Source organism: Aphelocoma coerulescens, chromosome 2, assembly GCF_041296385.1.
Source record: "Aphelocoma coerulescens isolate FSJ_1873_10779 chromosome 2, UR_Acoe_1.0, whole genome shotgun sequence".
Lineage (NCBI taxonomy): Eukaryota > Metazoa > Chordata > Aves > Passeriformes > Corvidae > Aphelocoma > Aphelocoma coerulescens.
Genome location: NC_091015.1, coordinates 46,048,300 through 46,068,663, shown reverse-complemented (window position 1 = coordinate 46,068,663; position 20,364 = coordinate 46,048,300). Strand labels below are relative to the sequence as shown.

At 39.9% G+C, this 20,364-nt stretch overlaps 1 protein-coding gene across 1 annotated transcript; it reads left to right on the top strand.

The window, feature by feature from the left end:
* Window positions 1-15,135: 15,135 nt before the first annotated feature.
* SGO1 (shugoshin 1) lies at window positions 15,136-20,338 on the top strand. The gene is made up of 9 exons (XM_069005821.1): window positions 15,136-15,408; window positions 15,783-15,925; window positions 16,009-16,205; window positions 16,617-16,721; window positions 17,189-17,253; window positions 17,414-17,553; window positions 18,142-18,978; window positions 19,165-19,339; window positions 19,576-20,338. The coding sequence occupies exons 2-9, from the start codon at window positions 15,790-15,792 to the stop codon at window positions 19,715-19,717; spliced, it is 1,797 nt and encodes a 598-aa protein (XP_068861922.1). The 5' UTR covers window positions 15,136-15,408; window positions 15,783-15,789; the 3' UTR covers window positions 19,718-20,338.
* Window positions 20,339-20,364: the final 26 nt, after the last annotated feature.

Genomic DNA, 20,364 nt, shown 5'->3' with positions numbered 1-20,364 from the left:
CCACAGGGTGTCTCTAATAACTTCCCAGGCTTCCAGATTAGAATTTTTTCTGCTTGGAACTGAGAATGTTTGAGTGCAAGGTGAAGCAGCCAGCCAAAGAGCACATGATTTCATTTCAAGCAATCCAGCTCAATTACTGCAGAGGGTGTGGGAAGTGATCTGTCTGTATCGCTGCTGTCAGCCCAAGGGAGGATCACTGCCGATGGCCTGTGACAAGCAAAACATTTTCACGGCTATGCCTACTAGTCTATCAGCAAAAAATGTTCCCATAACTTCAGAGGAAAAGGGATTTTAACTACAGCTGTGAAAAAAGTATTTCCTCATGTAATTCCACATCTCAAACATTTTTCACTCCATATGAGTGTGAAACTAAAACTTCTGGAAGGTTTTCACCAAGAAAAAGTATGCTTTCCTTAACACTTCCAGATCAGGTTCAACATGGTGTACAACCTGGTCTAAACAAGGGGTGTAAGTTTAAACCTTTTTCTAACATATCATGAGTACCAGGCTGTCTTGGGGTGGAACTGTTGCATATATACCCTATCTACAAACACTCAAACATTTTACTGCAGCCAGGACTTGATCCCAGTAGAGTTTGTGAACTCAAGAGTTGTGATTTGGGACGCCTGCTTGTCCATCTTTATCTCTCTCCAGCACGGGGTCAAGATAGCTGTCCCAAACTAAGCTAAATATACTTCAATTTGACAACCAGTCATTTAATGACAAAAGTCATTTCAGTAAAATATTCCCCACCAGTGGCAGTAATGCTCCTTTTGGAACACATTCTAAATAGCAATCAGCATGGCCAGCCTGACCTTGTCTGAAATCTGTTCAGGACAGATTTAATTAATGAGACTAGAAAGCTAGAACAGAGTCTGACATGGCCTGTATTCTCCACAGACTGGGGTGTTTTTAGCTGGAGTGCCCTTTAGTAGGGGTCTGCTGCCCATACAGTTCAGTCCCATGGCCAAGGCAGCATGGGTCATTAATGTGGAGTCAGCAGGATTGAAGCACATATTGTTGCATACACGTTGTTCTAAATATGGATTATGAAACCATTGATCCTTGGGAATTATTCTTAATATCTGCAGAATTAAGAAATCCAGGCAGACATTTTGTCTCAATAGTGTAAGCATAACTTTATTTATAATTTTTTTTTAAGCTGACTTAAGAACATGTTCAGAAATAGTCTTCTTTCTACAAACTGTTGCATTCACAATCCTAGGGAAAAAAAGTAAAGGCTAAAATATTTTTCTCTATTTTCAAACTAGAAACATGTCAAGCAGTTCTGAACAGCTGAGTTGCTTGTGTTACTCAGAAGTATTCATTTACATTTAGGTATGTAAACTCCATATATTTCAGGTTCCTTCAGCGTACCTTGTTTAGTGTGCATATCAGGACATCAACATTATGCTGAGCAGGTTTAATTATCTGCTACTTACATCACATATCTCCAGCCCACACTTTATGGTCCAAGCTATTAACAGAAAGTTTGGAATATGACTACAGGTTAAAATGGATTTATTTGATTAATGTGTGTATACAAGTGTGGGTTCTCTTGTGAACTATTCAAGTGTTGAGTTTAATTGAGCTACAGCTGGTGCTGACTGTGTTTTCAGAGAGCAGGGATTTACTGACTGATTGACTGTCTCTCCCTTTTAACCTGGATGAAGATGCATTCAGTAAGAAGTGAAATTTCCTGATGATACAAAACCACAGGGAGAAAAAAAAAAAAAACAAACAACAATAATCTGAATGAAAATAAGAGCACATAAAATCAAGTAGTTTATATAAAAGGAATGAAACTAGACATACCAGTTAGAAAATGCATGAAATCAGGGATTTTGTTTGTACATCTCCAATTCAACTGGGAAGGAAGGAAGAGGGAAAAAAAAATAAATAAGAGCTACTATTCCAATGACAATGCAAATCTCCTTTGGAGAGGCAGAATAAATTAAATTAATGAACTTTTAAAACCCTTCAGCTGAGAACCTCTCTCCCTTGCTGGCAGAGATGGATACAGCTGTTCAAATGGTATCACAGAGGGAAAGCAGAAAATCAGAAAAAAAAAGAAATATAAAATATTTTCTTCCCTGCTCAAGGATGTCAAACATCCTGTGTGACTTGTCATAAGTACTGCTTATCCAAAGGAAAAGCAGAGAAACCAAATGCAAATTGCCAGGGTGTCACCAAAGGTATAAAAATGAAATACAGCTATCCAGTTAGAAACAAAACAAAGTAAAATCCCCCAAACCTCCATAGGCGTCATTATCTGAAAAAGCACTGCAAAATGTAACACTTGTCATCATTTTGCCTGAATAGAAGTTCTGGACAATGATCCAGAAAGAGGCCACCACAAGGGCTCTTTCCAGTTATTCTGGACGTGCAAAACCAACACTTCACATCTATCCTGCCCCTATTCCACCTTCCATTAACAGAGCACATCCTGCCCTTCTGTAGGTGGGAAAGCCACTTCTCTATTTCAGGTTTTTCTTCTGTTTGACCTTTCCTCTTTTTCACCAGGAATGTCATTGCTGTCTTTCCATAAAACATGATCTGTTCTTTACATGAAGGTCTAATAAACCTTTTTTTTTTCCTCCCTTGCAGGGAAGAAACACAGTAATTTTTAATTCTCCTTAACATATATCTTGCTGCTGCCCAAAGTTATGATTTAAGATGTTCTAGAAATATGGTTTGTTTTCATGATGTATGTTTTCATTCACTGAGAAAGAATGGGTTCTATGCCAAAATAAATGAGGAAAGCAAATTATTTAGAAAATCGGATTAGTGTCCCTACTATGACTTTGTATGTCTAGGAAGCTGTAACATCCGACTTTCACATAGTTTTTCACTTTTTTACATTAGCGTAGGAAAAGTTATAAGAGCACTGTGTGCCAGGTTTGCCAGCATCTTGAAGGTTTGAAAATCCCAACTGCCATCTGACTCGCCAGGTCATGGAAGCAGATGTACTTCTAAAAACACACACAGGAGCTGGGAGTGAAGACAGGCAATGTGTGGGACTGTGATGCCATCACGTCACTAAGAATTTTGTCTTTTAACTTGGATTTCAAAGCATAAACCCCCTTTGGTTGGCCAATCTTAAGCTCCTCTCCTCAGTGTTGCAGCTTCTCTCCTGTTCTATAACCCTGATTGCCAGATATATCTATCAACAGATGGCTGATTGGGAGAACCGGCTCCTTTTGGCACAGGGGGTCACCAACCAGGAAAGAGAGATGTGCTCAATATATTATGCAATAAAACATAAAGCTTGAGCTCAAATGACAGAGCCTATTCTGGGTAAATGAGATGTGACAAGTCTAAAGAATATATTGAAAGTGTAAGATTTTATTCACATGCTAGTCAGAAAAACTCCTCAAAAATACCTATCCTTATCCATCCGCCTCAGAGGAATTCAATGCATGCAAACACTAAAAAACCAGAGTAATAAAAAAAACCCAAACCCCCACAAAAACACCAGAAAATATACACACTCTCAGTAGTAACCTCTGATTGCTGAGTATCACAATGGCAGAGAGAGCCATAAATTCCCCAAGTTCTTTGTTACAGTGTGCACAACACATACAGTGCAGAATAAGAATGAGTCGGTGCTTTTACTGTGACACTTCTTTAAAGAGTGTCCCATTCTTACAGATGGAAAAGAAACAAATTGTGAAGAAAAGTTGCTGAGAGTTCTTTATACTTAGCAGAGTATAGAGAAGGTGTTTACAGTGTGGTATCTCCTCCTTTTTTCCTCTAAGTATAGTCTATTCTCTACGCCAGAAATACATTAGTTGTCTTTCCTGATTTTATCAAGAACATTTAGAAGAGAGATACAAGTATGGAATAAATTTAAAATATTAGAGGGAAAATAATGTAAAAACATGTATAAACATTAGCAAGCTGAATTTTTAAAAATTTTACCAAGATTGACAGCTATTGCTTCATCCTTGCAGGTTTGCAGATACATTACCAAAAATACCAACACTGTATTCCCACCTTATTCCAAGATAGCCTTTGCTTTGAAGTCTGTTACTTCTTCTGTGCTAGAGTAATTAAAAGCAAAGCCATAAAGCTTCTAATTCCTACAAGGATGTATTGAAATTCCACATTTTTTTTATTGTCTTCCTCCAGAGTACTATTTATAAATCCGTCTTTGCTTTTCGGCAAGCTATTTGTAAAGCACATTCACTTGCAGTGTAATCTGGCTCCACCAAGTGACGATCGCTGTGATTGCTGGCCTACACCTGGAGCTAAGATAACACAAATGGGTACTAAATATTAAACTAATTTGGTAACATGGGATTTTGTTGAATAGCTTTGAACTTCATTATATCATACGTTTTAAATAGATTATCTTGTAGTGTAGATGGCAAGTGAAAACACTGAAGCAATGCAAGGAACTTATTTGTTCCACTGGATGATGATGAAATTTTGTCTTAACAAAAGTACCCATTGGATAACTGTTAGTAACTCCACCAAAAACAACTGTGAGAATAATTGTAGGAAGGTAGGAGGGAGGCAGGAGAGTAAATTATTTTCCTGAAATTCATTCCACACCTTCGAGGTGCAGATAGATAATGAGAGAAAGCCTGCTGGAATATGAGGAATGTGTATGAATGAACTTGATACACAGTTCTTAATGTAAAGTCTAAAAGAACATGCTCTGGACAGTTAAAGTGGATGAAAATCACAGATGTAAGGAAGATTAGTGTAAAATGTATTCTGCAATACTATTTTTGAATGATGGCATATTATGAAAGGGGAGTTTTTAAAGCATTTCAGGCGTCCAGGGAGATACCATGAAAAGCCTGGCAGTGAAACTGAAATTGCTTTGGATGCTGCCTGCATTGACTTTGTGAACCCACCCAAAGACCCTGGCCTTAGCTTTTGCAAGCTCATGGGGGCATGAAAAAGTAGCTCTGCTGAAATTTGAAACTACCGTGATGCAGTTGGTAGGTTTTAAATATCACTGTTAGTCAACAGTAAATTTTACCACAAACAGCAGGATTTGCTTTATCATCGTTACTTGCAGTTTTTAGTTTTGGTGAAGAAGACTACAGAAAGGGTGAGCAAACTGTCTTTTGTTACCTTAGAGTTTTACTTTGATTAATTCTTAACAGAAAAAACAATATAAGGGGTCAGCAGCTATTGGAAAGAATCATAAACCAATGCACATGGATACACAAATGTGCACTCACACATGGGGCTTACAAACTGTTAGAAATTAATTTAATATATTAATATCTTTGGATTATAGTTCTCTCTGCCATTGTGCCTAGCTACACAGAACACGGTGTTTGTTTTATTTGTGTGTTCTGTTACATGTTCTGTTCCTTTGAAAAGACTGGTTGAGGAGGAAGCCTGCTCCACACAACAGGAGATAACTCAGCATGCCCAAGGGAGAGAAAGCCAGAGGAGATCACAAGAAGGAATAGACAGGACATTCACAAGAAAGAACGGCCTGGCTCCAGAAAGACTGGGAAGAACTTGCAAACAGGACTACACAGAAATTGTGGGCACCCAGCAGATCAAGCCTAGGGTCTGTCTGCAGTGATAGCAGACAAGAAGAGAACAATGCACCCAAGTTGCCTTAAGTTTTCTTTATATTGAAAAGTAGAAATGGAACTATTTATTTAAATAGAGTTTATCTTTTTTTAGTCTATAATTTTTTGGATCTTTTGGGGGAGCTCATTACAAGATGAAAGCCTGAGGCATTTCACAACAAAGCTGTCTGTATTCCACTCTGCATCTTGTAACAGGAGGGGACAGACAACCTTGCAGGCCAATAGAAGCTGCTACTGTCCTAGATCCTGGTGTTATTCTGAGAAAGGGAAGGTGGGTATGAATAAAATAGCAAGGAAAACCACCTCTGGATCTGAACTGAGTCCTTTTGAAGAATATACTCAGTGCTTCTAAAAGCCATATTTTTGCTTGGATTCTTTGTTAGTCTGACACTGTACATAAGGTGGGGGCGGGGGGGGGGGGGAATTACACTTATTCTCCTGGAGATCAGGGCAAATAAAAATTTTGGGGATTTTTTCTAGATTTTTACCAAGATTCTGTCCTTAGCATTCTAGGACTTTATTTCTTTGAAGTTGCAGACATTTTATGATTTATGGACTTAAGTATCAATTGGCGAGAAAAGCAATCCTTGGAATCCTGAACAATTAGTGTTAGTGTTATTGTTGCTAACAAATGCTAGCAACACCAAATTCCACTGGCCCACTCTAGGGTTAAAATCATAGTTATCCCAAACTGTAAATTGACTGTTTAGAAAACAGCAGCTTAATCAGGAAGCAGAGAGCAACAAGCTGGCAGAATACAATACAAATTAAAAGAAGAAAGTGTAATTGTAGTAAAATCTGTTCTGAAGACTGCACTGAAGAAAATAAATACTCAGTTGAAATATCTGGTAATTTTTCATTAAAAATGGACTTTGGTGCAAGTTTTCAGGATTAAAAAAAGCCACAGTGAGTTTTCATGAGGCAATAGATAAGCTACAATAAGCCAGTACTAAGGCAGGCACATGAAAATATTATTTCTAGCTAAAGGATTATGGCAACTGCAGACTCCCTCATTGCTTCCTCACTTGTCAGTACTCCAGTTGACTACAGAAGACCACACACTAGGACCTAAGCCTCTTTACTATCAAATAATGCACAGTCTGACAAATTATATAAAAATAGCAGAATTAAAATGGGTTTGCAGCTGGGTAATATGTGCTTGTTCAGCCCACAGGCAATCAGATAAAATATGGTGTGCACATTGAGGTCCTATTTTAAGCACAGCAGTATCTTCCTCCTATTTCTAGAACTTCTGTGTTTCTAGACCTCTTTAAAAAAAAAAAAAGAAAAAGAAAAAAAAAGAGACACCTAGGTTAACCATAATTCTTAGCTGGCCTAAGCTGACCAGGAGTATCTGTATGTGTGGGTTTATTTCCTTTGGTGACTGGGGCAGCAGCCAGGGTATCTGATGGAAGTGCAATAGTACCTGTAGGAATTAAACTAGGAAAGGCAGAAATAAATAGCTTTATCTAAATGTCTAAATGTATATAACACAAACCAAGGACTCTTCTGCAACAGTCTACATACATCTACTTTCCAGCACGAAAACGGTAGGAGAGATGTGTAGGAAGGTGACCGCAGGTTGAGTGGGCTCAACGTCTGAAATTTCATTTTCCCTTCATCATCTTCACAGAAAACTGTCATTTGAGCATCTCTGTTCAGATTTGTGCTTATTTCTTGGCAAACAAGTACTTCAATCTAATTTATCTCATTACATTTCTATAAAACTCCTTTGTACTAAAGCATTTTGAAAGTCTTCTATTAGGTCTCCTCCCAACCTTTTATTTTAGCAATTGTTGGCTTAACTACAGTGAAAGACTTTCTGGGAACATACTGATTACATTAAACTTTGTGACATACTAGTTTAATTACTTTTTTCAGTAATATTCCAGCATTTTACAATTATTTTATCATGACAAATGCTGTGCTCTCTTTTTATTGATTTAAATAGTTCAGATTGAAGGAAATTTGGTCACAGTATCTCATTTTTCAAATGTTCTTAAATTTTAAAATATTTGAATTACACAAAATAAACCATGGAACATCCATTAAAACATAGTCTTTTTCAACATACTGGTTTTTTGCTTCCTCTTTCTTAATACAATCTCTAGTTCTTACCATACCAACTGTGTCTGCCTACAAATATAAAATAACAATATTGTATAATTTTATTCTGATTTCTCCAATAAAACTGAGAGAAAATATTCTGAAAGGACAGAAGATCAGATGAAATTGTGGGAATTAAAAGCTGTAACACTGGACACTACAGTACAGTTGCAAAGCATAATAGAATGATAAAAGGTACCAAGATACAGAGGAACACAAGAACAGAAAAGTGCAAAGATAACAGACCTTGGAGAATTCTGCCTCTGTTCCACTTTTCTGTCAGTCAAAAACCTTGTCATGTTTGAAGTTCACATCTGCAGCAGTTCAGCTGTCTTTCCATATCTCTTTACCACTGTCATGCCACTTACAGCTTTTGCTGGTGACAGATCTGTTTCAACAGTTCAAGTAAACATCAGGATGTTAGTGGCAGGCTAAGCTACAGAAACAAAACATCCTCAAACCGTAGAAGCCATTTCAATGTCAAATGTTATAATGTCATTTTGGCCATACAGTTATGATTTCAATTGATCCTCCTAAGTATTTGTCATTCAAACCCCTCCCTTCTTCAAAAGGAACAGCAGCCTTTTGGAGTAGATCCATTACCAACAGAAGCACTGAATGATGGTTGCAGTCTATTCCTTTATTCTAGAACTGACTACTCTTTTATTGCCTTTGTTTTCTGTCTGGTATTACCCACAGCATTTCCCACAAAATGTTTAAGTAATAAAACAATCCTGCTTATTTTAATATGGGCAACATACCTAGAGCAGAAGCAAATGGAGTACTACGGAGTAACAGTGTTTGCTTCTTTGTCTATCCTTGCCTGTTATGGCTATATAGTTTATTATACCCTATCGTCCCCCTGTCTACCCTATCTTGTTCTCTGTGGTGGACTGAAGTCAGTAAAAAGTGTTTGTGCAGGACCTCTTGTGAGAGAACAAAGTGTCAATCTATATCTCTGTCTCCTACCTATGAACAATGATTAGCTCTCTGAAAGTCACTCACCCATGACCCAAACCTCAGAGACCTGACTGCAGCAATACAACCCCAGCAAGAAGGAAAATTGATTTTTCCACACTTCATAAAAATCCTCCTCAACCAAATATTCTGATCTAGAGGCAGTGCTGGCTGTCAAGACATTTTTTCCCTACCCAGTACCAGTGTGCTCCAGCCAATGAGCAAGCCAAATGCTGTGGCTAATTTCTTCAGTCTTCTGTCTTTCATCATGTTTTACCAGTGGCTTTAGGAGCCAGTAAGGATTGTACACACTATTACAAGGCCTCAAATAAATACTTGTATTTAATGTGTACATAAAGAGTAGTTGTGTTTAAAAAGAAAGCTAAAAGCAAAGAGATCAGCTCTAAGGCCAGGTTTACCCATATAAACCAAGACCCTCTCCACTGACACCACAGCACCTATAGAAAGAAGGTATGTAAGAGTGGGAAGCTGGTGGCACTCTGCTCCATCAGGATCCAGGATTTCTGCACTTATTATCATATGTTTAATATTCACCTCTCAGGTTGTGACAGGTGTATTAGCACTAAGAAAAGCTACACTAAAATACATTCTTGTATACATGAATGAGTTTCATTCCATTATGCCTGATAGTATCATCATCAACATTAGCATAAAGATCCACTATGCAGGTCATTTTTGCCTTTGTATCTTTATGCTACAATTCTAATGGTGGCATATTCTACTCCTGAGCTATTTATTCATCATGAAAAATGGGGTAATAACTGGTGGAAAGCCACATATTTGTACAAACAGTAGAAGGAAAATAAATAGTTTTGTCAGTAAATATTCCATTTGATGGTTAAAATAAAAAAAAAAACAAAAAACAAAAAACTTCAAAGCTTAAAAAGTTTACTTACTTAAAACCACCTGGAAACCCAGAACCAGTGCTAAGCTTCACTTCAATAATGTGAGACAGAGGTTGGTAGGAGATTTGGGAGTAGAAAATTTGAGGGAGAGGAGGTTGCTTCTGACTGCATGCTCTGGAACTGCTGTGTACTGGAGAAAGACAGGGTTCTGGCCTACTGATAGGTGGTACAATGATAAATGAAGATATGTACTCAATGGAAACGTTGAGAAAATGTTAAACATTTAATATACACTTGTACTAGTTTGAAAACAAACCAGTGGGAGGCACCAAGTCAGAATAACAATTTAATGCGGAAATTAAAGAAAAGAGGAAAAAAAAATAAGAGAACACTGGTTCAAACTGACAGAGTCAAGATACAACCTGACTCCGTGTTGTAGCAGTCTGGTAGAATGTTGGCTGCGGTCCTCTGAAGCAGTGATCCTGCAGAAAAAGGGTCTGCTCTTCCTCAGGAGGTCCAGTGGTAGCTGTGTAGCTCCTGTCCTCTGGAAATCCAGTGGAAAGGGTTGTCTCTGGTGTTCAGAGTCCCAGATTATATCCACGATGGGATGCTTGGTTCCTCCCTCTGGGTGGAGCATCTCACAATGGGGTAATGAGTCATGAGGCCAAGTGTTGATTAGGCTCGTTAACAGAAGATAGTCCGGAGGGAGTTATCTCTGAGTCATGCAGCAGGACAATGATGGGCCATTAACAGAAAGATAGTCTGGGGGGAGGAGGCAAGGAAACACTGCCCCACCTGATTTCAACAGCTCATGAGGATGGTAATGGAATACACCTCAACCCAGGACAACACTTTTGACTCATGACTCCTCCTCGCTCATTAGATCCATGTAATTTCAAGGTTTCAGATTGGTATTTATATTGTTGCAATACTGCTACGGATTAAGACACTCTTTTGGGATTCTGGATTTTCCCTGGCACTAAAAGGAAAGATTTTGTGGCAGCTCTGACATGTATAATTCAGAGTGTCTAAAGTGAAAGACACAGCTGTATCTGACCCATATAAAAACCATTATTTTTATGTATTAAAATTATATATTTATATAATAAAATTATATATTTTTGTCTCTGGAATATCTCTCATGAACAGATCAAGACACTTATTAATCTTTCACATCCTTACTTACATTAAACTGATTAATAATTGAAAACATTTTAATTTAGTTTTAATTAGAACATAAAGATTTATGTCTATATAAGCATTTAGAACAATTTAGAATACATATGTACATCAAAAAGACACTGATACAACTAATGTAGGTATGCTGAGTTATAGCTCATTAATTTTAGCTTAATGAAACCCATGTTGCCTCATGCTTCAATTAACTCAGGCTTCTTTTCCTCTTACATTTATGGTTTTGGTTGTAAGTAGAACAAAGTTATTTTTGAGAAAGAAAAATATTAGCATTGTAATTAGAAAGTGCTTATGGATAACTCAGAATAGAGAATGTAATACTAATGACATATTCCAAAACAGAAATGGTCTGAACTTAAGCAATTTATGGCTCCTATTTGATAAATCCTTCTGAAATGTGAAAGAAATAGCATGTATGGACATACATAAAAATAATGACACCCCAATAATGCTCACATTTCTTTTTAACCTTGCTGAAGGAAAAATATCAATTATCTGGTTGTCAAAAACTTTTCAGGTCATTATTTCTACATAATTTTCGGCCAAACTTGGTCAAGCTAGTACAACACCTTTTTTGCTCAAATACGTCTGTGTCAGCTTCTTCAAAAAATGTTTGCTATTTTTCTGTTTTCAGGGAAGAAGAGGCTGCATCAGCACCTTGCAGTCCCCACAGTTCTCACACACCAAATATTCTTAGACTCCTGTCACGAGACTTCCACGATGATGAGAGCTACAAACATCCTACTCCAAACTGATCAGAGCTGAACAGTCTGAAGGCAGTTCACAAATGAGCCATCCGATGGGCAAGCAGAAAAGCACTGCAAGGCACCATCAGTGTGCAAGTCACAGCAAATGAGAACAGAACTGACTCAGCAAGACATAAATGATCTTCCCAAACCCCAAAAGTAATGGAAAGTCCTGTGTGCCTGTAGCAGGTTCAGTTTGTAACCGCACACTCATCAGTCTCTCTCTCTTGCTAAAGGAAAGAAATACTGTAGGTGTGTAAGAACCAGTTCCAAGGAGGTCCTCTAACAGAGAACACTTTGCAGTATTCATTAATTTGCTACTACACATAATTGTATATTGTATACACTTTTCTTTATGTCCTCACAGTATGCACTGTATTACATTCATTGTGACTTCCAGCTCTGTACCTTTTTGTGGTAGAGGTAGTAAAATATGTCATATGATGGTTAACACCAGACAGTACAAACATCATCATTGTGGTTGCCGGATGCAGGGTTGGATGTGAAGCAGCTGGAAAGATGGGTGAGGTGTTTAAGTTGGGTATCTGGAGGTTATCCAGCTGCCTGCATCAACAAAAGCTTGCCATCAGTCACCATATCATGGCTGCTCTTCTGTGCCCTACTGGTGATCACCAAAATCGAGTGAAAAAGTAGATTCAGCAAGTCTAAACATCTGTTCTTGTAGAGCCATACACTTCATCCTGTTATTGAAACCAGTAGGAGTTTTAAAAACATTTTCCATCAAGTACCAGATTATCAATGCCTCTCATAAGCATCTACTCAAAAAGTTAAAAGTTCCATTTATTGAAGAGTTTGGTGTTGGTAGCAATTGAAGTAACTAATTAAAATTGCATAGAATATCTTATATCTGATTGTTTGCTTAGTTGGAAAAATCAACACCGTCCTGACTTTGAGCCCTAACAGAATGTACTGGACCTCACCATATAACACCACACTCAGAGGTGAACTCTGATAAGAAGTACCAGGAATGCTCCCAGAATCACGGCTCTGATTCCTGTAATTTGCTGTCATTATATGAAGCAACTCTTGCCTTGTAATGCAAGACAATAAATCTAAGATGAGAGCAAATCTTTTCATAACTGCAATTCCAGTCGCAGTAGCAGCTGTTTTGCCACATGAGTACACCCGCTAGAAATAAACTAATAATCCACAGCAACTCTGGCATCAATGACAGCATCAATCTTTATAGAGGAAAATGTGAAATTGCTTACAGCAAAGATTCAGTTGGGCTAGAAAAATTCACTACTTGGAATACTCCACTATAAATAAATAAAATTATACAGTGGATGTAACCTGCAAATAATCTAATAGAAACACAACTGTCTAGAGATGAGACTAATGCACAAATGAGCACACCTCAGTAACAGTGAAAATGTGATTATCAGGATATAGAAATTCAAATACAGGAAATCAAAAATAATCTGCAGAAAGATTCCAAAGTGTTCCTGAAAGAGGTGTAACAAAATTGATGGAAACAATAGAACACAAAAAGGCAAAGAGAGGATTTTTAATGTTGATATAGGTATAGTCAAGACCAAAACCAAAATTTAATTAAGAGTAGCACTTAGATAGTAATGAAGGAAATATTATTTTTTAATCAAAACAGGGTTCATTTAATCACAATCAGTGCATTTGTGTCAAGCTAATAAATGACTAATAGATAAAAGACCTTACCAGCATTGCTGGGAACTATCAATTGCTACTTGGCCAAATGCAAAACACCTGCTGCCTTTAAACAAGACAAAGTTTGTAGGGAAAGGCATTGCTTTGGGTTAGAATAGCTGTGCTTAGCTGAGAAAAAAAAAAGCTGAAAAACAACCCCCCAAGCCCCCAGAAGCAGAGTTCAACTAGACAGTTTCATCTGTGTTTAGAGACAGAGAGATTTGCAAGGCTCCAGGTGACACTTGGCTGCAGCTGAGTGGAGGAGCATGCCCAATTATTACCTTTAAAACAGTGAGAGGTCTGGGGGAAGGGGATCGGAAATTAATCATACCAGAAGATCAGTATTTCTACAGACTATGTGACTTTTAATGTCCAGTACACATATATTTTTCTGCTGCTTTGGGGAGGGGGGAGTTGGGGTGGTTTTTTTTTGGTTGCTTGGTTGGGTTTTTTAAAATCTTTATTTTCTTTTTCCCCTAAGCCTGTGAGATTTTGTTTTGGGGGAGTTGTTTGGGGCTGGAAGGATCGGTTGGTAGAGGTTACTTAGGCAAAGCAAGCAGACAGGAAAAAAGCAAAAAACATGTAAAGAGAAACTAAGATTGTGGGTTGCTGTGGTTTTGTGTGTTACTAGTAAGTAAGTGGGTCTAATGTGTGTATATTGCTCATAATCTTTCATGTTGAATCCTAAAGAAAATATGGGGTTTTTTACATCATCTCATGTCTCCAAAGGGGATTGTCAGACTGCATCAAGGGCTGGGTTTGCAGGACAACTTATTTGCTAACAGGAATGCAACACCAATTTTAACGATATCTATTGATGAAGTAGGACAGTACGTTAAACATTTATTTATACTACTGTAAAAAATACATAGATGATGCCAGCAATGCTGAACTGGACAAAAAAAAAATTACATAATCTTGCAAGGAGTGGGAAAGGACAAATGCACGCATATCATGGTTTCTGTCATGATCCACGAGAATTTTTCAAGTTTGAAATCAGATTGCCACACCACATCCAAGCTGTAATGAATAAACCCAGGAAATTGGGAATAGCCGTAAGAAAAAAAAAAAAAGTGTAGCAACTAGGAAATGCTGATTTAACACAATCGAGAATACCATTTATCCTGTTAATAAGACATAGTTTAGCTGATTTTTCCTCTCCCGTTTCTCTCAGTGTTTAATCAAGGTTCAGCACGCCGCAGCCAAGGCGCATATAAGCACATAGAAGATACAGCTCCCTGACGCTTGTCGGGAAAATCCACAAACGCCAGAGGTTTATGTCCAAAAAGGAGACAGAGGAGTCCTGCAACTGTATTCGAATGAAGGGAGAGAGTCCGCCGGGGCACACGCCTGCAGGGTGTTCTTTCTCGAGGTTTCGGAGGGAGCCTCCTTTTATCCTAAACTCCGGGCCGCATGTTGCCCTCTTCCCTTCCCCAGTGGCTGAGGTACTAGGAAGGCACAGCCTTCCCGGACCGCCTACCCCATATCCCCCCTGGAACCTGTCGTTTTACCCCAAAGTTCACAAGTTCGGGACTGTGCAGACCCACTTGTTTCAGTAGCCAAGCTGTCAGGGCTCTGCAACAAACCTGCCGCCCAAAGTTAGCAGAGACATTAAGACCCATTTCAAAGACGTGAACGCCCATACCTTCACCCATCAAATTGTTTGTAAAGGCATTCGCTTTCCTTTTACGTTTGTGCTACACTTCACGGCCTGGCTGTGGGTAGCCCTCGCAGCGCAACTCCAGAGTGCGAAAGACTCATCGTGCTGCTGCTGCAAGGAGCGGTCACTGGGATGAAGCACCGATGATGACAGATTTCCACCTCCCGGCCCCGCTATGTACCCGCACTCACTCGCTCCGCCCCCGCCGCTGCCCCGCGGCTGCTGAGGCGGTGCCGGGGGTGGGCGGGGCCAGGGCCGGATGCGCGCGGCGCTCGCGCCGTGACGCGCGCTGGGCCGCACCAATGGGAGGCGGCGGCGGCGGGGTTTGAACGGCGCCTGGCGGCGGCGGCGGTGCCGCTCCGCGGGGCCGAGCGGTCGCTCCTGCGCTTCCCCGGAGCGGGACCCGAGCGCGGAGCGGAGCATAGCACAGCCGGGCCCAGCCGGGCCGCGGGGAGACAAGGAGCCGGACGTGCGGAGAGGGGGGAGGAACGAGCTGCGGGAATAGGAAAACTCGGGGCCGCTGCTGCCGCTGCGCCTGGACCCTTGCGGGCCCTCCCGCCTCCGCCGGGGACTCGGGCGGCCGCGGCCGGTCGGTAGGAGGTGCCCGGCTCTGCACTCGCCCTCCCGAGGAGGTACGGCCGGTCGGTGTGGGGTGCTGGGACGCTGTGCCTGCAGAGTTAGAGGAGCAGGGGGCCGGCTGCCGGCGCCTCGGGAGACCCCTCCCCAGGCCTTGGCTCCGGTGCCGGTGCTTTAGGCCCGCCGCGGGCGCCGGGCGTTCTGCAGTTAAGACAACGCGCGGCCGGGAGAGCGGCCACGCTGCAGCCACTGCGGTGAGAAGGGCCATAGCTGCGTGTCTTTTCCGGGTTGCGGGTCTTTGCCGTGTGTGTATCTCCGCCTAAAACTGCCACGAGCTTTACTCGTGTGTCCCTGTGCCTTTTCTTTTGGCGTTGGAGGAGCGTGGTGCAACCCCAGCTTCATGGGATCTTCACCTTTTCTACTTTTAAAGGTAGAAGATGGCAGAATGCTCGAGGAAGTCCTTTAAAGACAGTCTGAGTGACATCAAACAACGTATGAGAGAGAAAAGAACTCAGAAATGGTCAAGGCTGGGTAAAACTATCCAGTTCTCCACCGTAAAAGCCAAAAGAGCAAGTAAGATGCCTAAATATCTTAGGATTTATAATTTATTTGTTTTCTTTTGAAACCCAGTTGAAACACTCACTGTTCTGTTGCAGCCAACGACTCCAACAAAATCAAGATCATTCAAGCAAACAACAGAGATCTAGCTCTGTCCTTGCAAGAACAAAAGCTCAAACTGAGGGAAGCTGAAGCTACCATTCTTCAACTAAGGAAAGATTATCACATTTTGAAGACTCAGATGTTTGACTTGCAAAGAAATTATAGGTTCCAGCGAGAACAAGGACTTGTGGAGGTATTTTTAATAATAGCTTTATGACCTGGTGAAGCTGAAAATCAGAATCTGCACCAATCCACTGATTGTTATCTTTATATGTTTTGATGCGTTTCAGAAAACATTAATTCAGTACGTACAACAGGGTTTTTTTCACCTAACTTGGTATGCTGGTTTGGATACCATGACACCTAGTAATGAACTTTTTTTCTCACTACTCTTTTTTATTTACTTAAAATATGAAAGAGTAAGCCTAAAATCTTAATTTAAAAAATATTAAAGTCTCTCTTCTGTGAATTTCATAGGGGTTTTATCACAGGTGAGGGCACCTGACAAGTTTCTTCAGATTTTAGTTATCATAATGCTGATAAATTTGTAGTTGGTACTAGAGTATGATAGTAACAGTGTTACTGTCCTTCCATTGTCCATTAGAATCGACTATCAGCCTTGAATGAGATAATCTCCAAAGTCTCTCAGAATTTACTGGACTCAGTCACTCTCCTTGGCCCAGCAAAGAATTTGTGTTCCATAGATGTGGTAGGTACCTTTTCCTCTTGAGGAGCAGGACTTCTGTTACTGATTGCCCTCACTCCTTCCACCATAGATGCACGCAGATTTTTAGATCTGAGCCTTAATTTAGTGGAAGGACTACTCCCACCATTCCCAGTATGCCATGGGGTGCACACTGTGGGGCTGTGTCAGTAGGCTGTAAGTAGGACTGAAACTCTGCTAGGAGGTGGTTGGGGCACCCTGATTTTCTGGGGTTTTGTGCACAGTTCCTTCCCCTGTCCAGTTGCTCTAGGATTGGGCTGGTGATGAATGTGCTGATGTGCAGAGGCTGAGAAGGTGGCTGGCTAACAGCCACAGCACTTGGTGCTAGCAAGACAGACAGAGTCGAGGGCCTCTTTGGTCCTTCCTTGGGTAACTTGGCTCTTGTCTAAAATTTGTAGATGGTGTAAGCTTGTTTCACCCATTTAATAACAGTAAGATTTATTTTTTGACAGAATCAAAGAGTGCTTTCTTCAGGTCCTGGAAGCAGTTGCACTGTCACAGGACCAGTACATTCAATGTAAGTATCATTGATTAATGCCTGCTTATGTTTGGAAATTCTGTTACAGGAAGTCTAATTTTCTGACTGGAAAATGGGAAGAAACCCAATGTAATGAAACTGTTCCTTGTCATAAATTTTATTGCTGTTCAGTAAATACTACCTTTGGTATTTTCTCTAGAGGACCTCTAAAGTGTGTTCTTGAAGATAATCCTGTACCTCCAAGTGGGATGGAAGCTGGTGGTGACAGAAATTCTTTGTCAAAGATCTGTGTGGAATCTGACAGTGACATTTCCTTTACCAGAATAATTCCAAGCGAAGGTAACTAAATCAAAGTATCAGATATTGCTCTATTTTGAATTAGGAAAAAAATGTGTGAGTAGAAGTTTAAAAAATTGCTGCTTTTGAAGGAACTGACAAGTAATTTTCTGCTTATTGTCATAAGGGGGGAATACTAATGCCGTCCACTTGTAAAATGTTTGAATGAAGATGCCCAGCAAACTGGGGAGGAATTTGAAGCTGCTTTATCTTCTCTATACCTGCAGTCCAGTTTCATTATCTACTGAACTGTTCAACCAAGTAAAATTACCTTTAGACAGGCATTAGCATTTTATGAAATCAATAAAAAATTGTTAACAAAGCGAAATACCCAGGAAAATAAATGACCTGTAAATAACCTTTCCAAAAGGAACAGTTTATAGGAAAATACTAATGTTATATACCTAACTGCTTTCTACCTGGAGCCTGTATTAGACAGAGCTTATCTCAGTTGCCAAATCCTAGTTTATAAAAATCTGGAGAAAACACAAAGAATAGTCTGAATTTTTGACAGGTTCAGAATTTTTGCACAAAACCTTAACATGGTGTTTCTGTTTGGCTTTAATATGACATTTTCTCTTCAATTACAAGGACAGCCATCTGATTTTCATCTGAACAACACAGAGTCAGAGCTGGAAAACGTTTCTTCAAGTGTAAAGTTTGGATTTGGTAGAGCATTACCAAAAGGTGTGTCCACCAGACGTCACTTTTCAAAGATGAGGAACCTTGATGTAATTTGTACTGGTGTCTTGGACCATTTAGAAGCACCTGATTCAGTAAAAGAACTTTCTGACCAGAATGAAATTAGGCTTGAGGAAAGTCTAGAGGAGTGTGCTACAGAAAATATAAATGCAGCTACTCCTGACTTGAATGAAAGCAAGATCGCTTCAGGGCTTGTGTTGAGCCAGAAAAATTCTGGAACTACACAGTTCAAATTAAAACGTAATTCTGATCTTAAACAACCGGAGTGTAAAAGCAGAGAAAACCCTCAAAGAAAAGAAAAGCACCAGAAAGGAAAACCGCAGCGGCCACTTACTTCCCAACAAAGACCAGGAAAACAAGGTAAAGAGGCTTCTAAAGAAAAGCTGAATTTCTTGGGTGGCAGCAGTGATGCTTATGACTTCCATTTGGAAGAGAGTGTCCATCTTACACCTTTCCGACAAAACAAGGTGAACAGCAGTGATGCTGAAGTGGAGGACGAAGAAGACTCAGCTGAAACCAATACCACTGAGTCAAGCAGCACTGCAGAGGACTCTGATGACAGCCTCTATGAGCCTTACAAGAAGAAAAGGCGAAGTTCAGTGGACAAGAACCCTATGTCACCAATCCACGCAAGGCCAAGGTCTAAAAGATGTTTGGCACAGCGTGAGCAGAAACTCTGTCATGAAGAAGAGACTGAAAACAACAAATCAAGTGAAAAGTCTACTAGTAAGTGCAGAAAATGTTCTGTAATTGGTTTTGTTTCCTTGAAAGATAACATTGCTTAAGAGGTTTAGGTCTTTTTATTTTAGGGGTTTTTTAAATAGCAACTAGAAGTAATGTTTTAAGAATGGTTAGATTTTCTTTTAAGCTTGCTTACCTGAATGACCTGACCTGTGCCTAATTTCTTCACAGGGCAGCCTTCTGAGCCATCTCGTGGGCATCTCTGTGATGTTACCAATACAGCTGCAGTGCCCCCCAGCACGGGGGATGCAGCAGCTGTCCCTGAAGGTGAAGAACCTGAGACTCCAAAACGCAAGCGGCGAAGCTGTACTGCTACTGTGAACTACAAAGAACCAAGTATTGTAGGGTAGGTTTCTTTACTTTTCAGTTTGATACGAAGTTCATGATATTCCATCCAATAGAGGACTTGAGAGGCCTATTTAGATCTTGAAAACAAGACCTTAACAAAAGAGCTCATTCAAAGAAATCTAGAGTTAGTAATACAGCCTAGTTCGTGTGAAATGGAACTTACTAGCTAAAAGTTACTGGTTTAAGTGACGTAGGGAAAAAACCTCAGTTTTGCCTTTTTCTTTTTTCAAACAGGAAACTCAGGAGAGGAGATCCATTTACAGATACAAGCTTTCTGTGCTCTCCAATTTTCAAGCTGAAAAAAGATGCGAAACGACATTCTCTTAAGAAAGATTCTACAAAAAAATACAATGAGAAATTGGTTAGTTGTCTTTGAGATTTTCTGCAAAACCATGCTTGCACCATGAAGAAAGTAATTTTCTGGATGGAATATTTTGTCGCACAATATGTTATATAAATATGTAAATAGCTGTGTATCTCGTATTAAGGATATCAGATGAAGGGGGCCTGGATTTTTTCTAGTGACATGTTTTTAATGATATGGATTGATTACTTTTATAACTAAAGTGATTCTATTCAAGCTTCTTTTGAATGGATCTGGCAGCATATGAGAAATCTGTGATGGATAAGATGGTGAATGTCATTTCATGGGTGAACCTTAGGCACTTAAGATGTTTTGGGCAGGAAGTATTTTTAATACAGATCTGTGTTTGTACAGATCTTGTTTATGTGATGGTTGTAGTTTCATGTTGAATCTTACAATAAACATCTTAGTGTTTGGAAACAGCTCTGAGTGGGTTGGTGTTCCTGTGGCAGTTTCCATAGTTACTCCAAGGGCACTAATATCAACACTGGGCATTACAGAGGCCTGTATACTCTGTCCCCATCTTGTGTGGTGGCATAAGCAGTGTTCAGAAGCAGTTTACCAGCTGTGATTTGATTCTGTAGCTGCAGCTCTCAAAAGCAGCAGTTTAGGCTTAGTTGGTCCTGCACTGAGTGCAAGTTAGAATCAACCAGACAGAA

Excerpts from the sequence above, each read along its gene's own strand:
- SGO1 (XM_069005821.1), top strand. The coding sequence starts at position 15,790 with ATGGCAGAATGCTCGAGGAAGTCCTTTAAAGACAGTCTGAGTGACATC. Across the intron at positions 17,554-18,141 it reads CAGAATAATTCCAAGCGAAG|GACAGCCATCTGATTTTCAT; the intron begins GTAACTAAATCA and ends TTCAATTACAAG. Across the intron at positions 18,979-19,164 it reads ATCAAGTGAAAAGTCTACTA|GGCAGCCTTCTGAGCCATCT; the intron begins GTAAGTGCAGAA and ends ATTTCTTCACAG.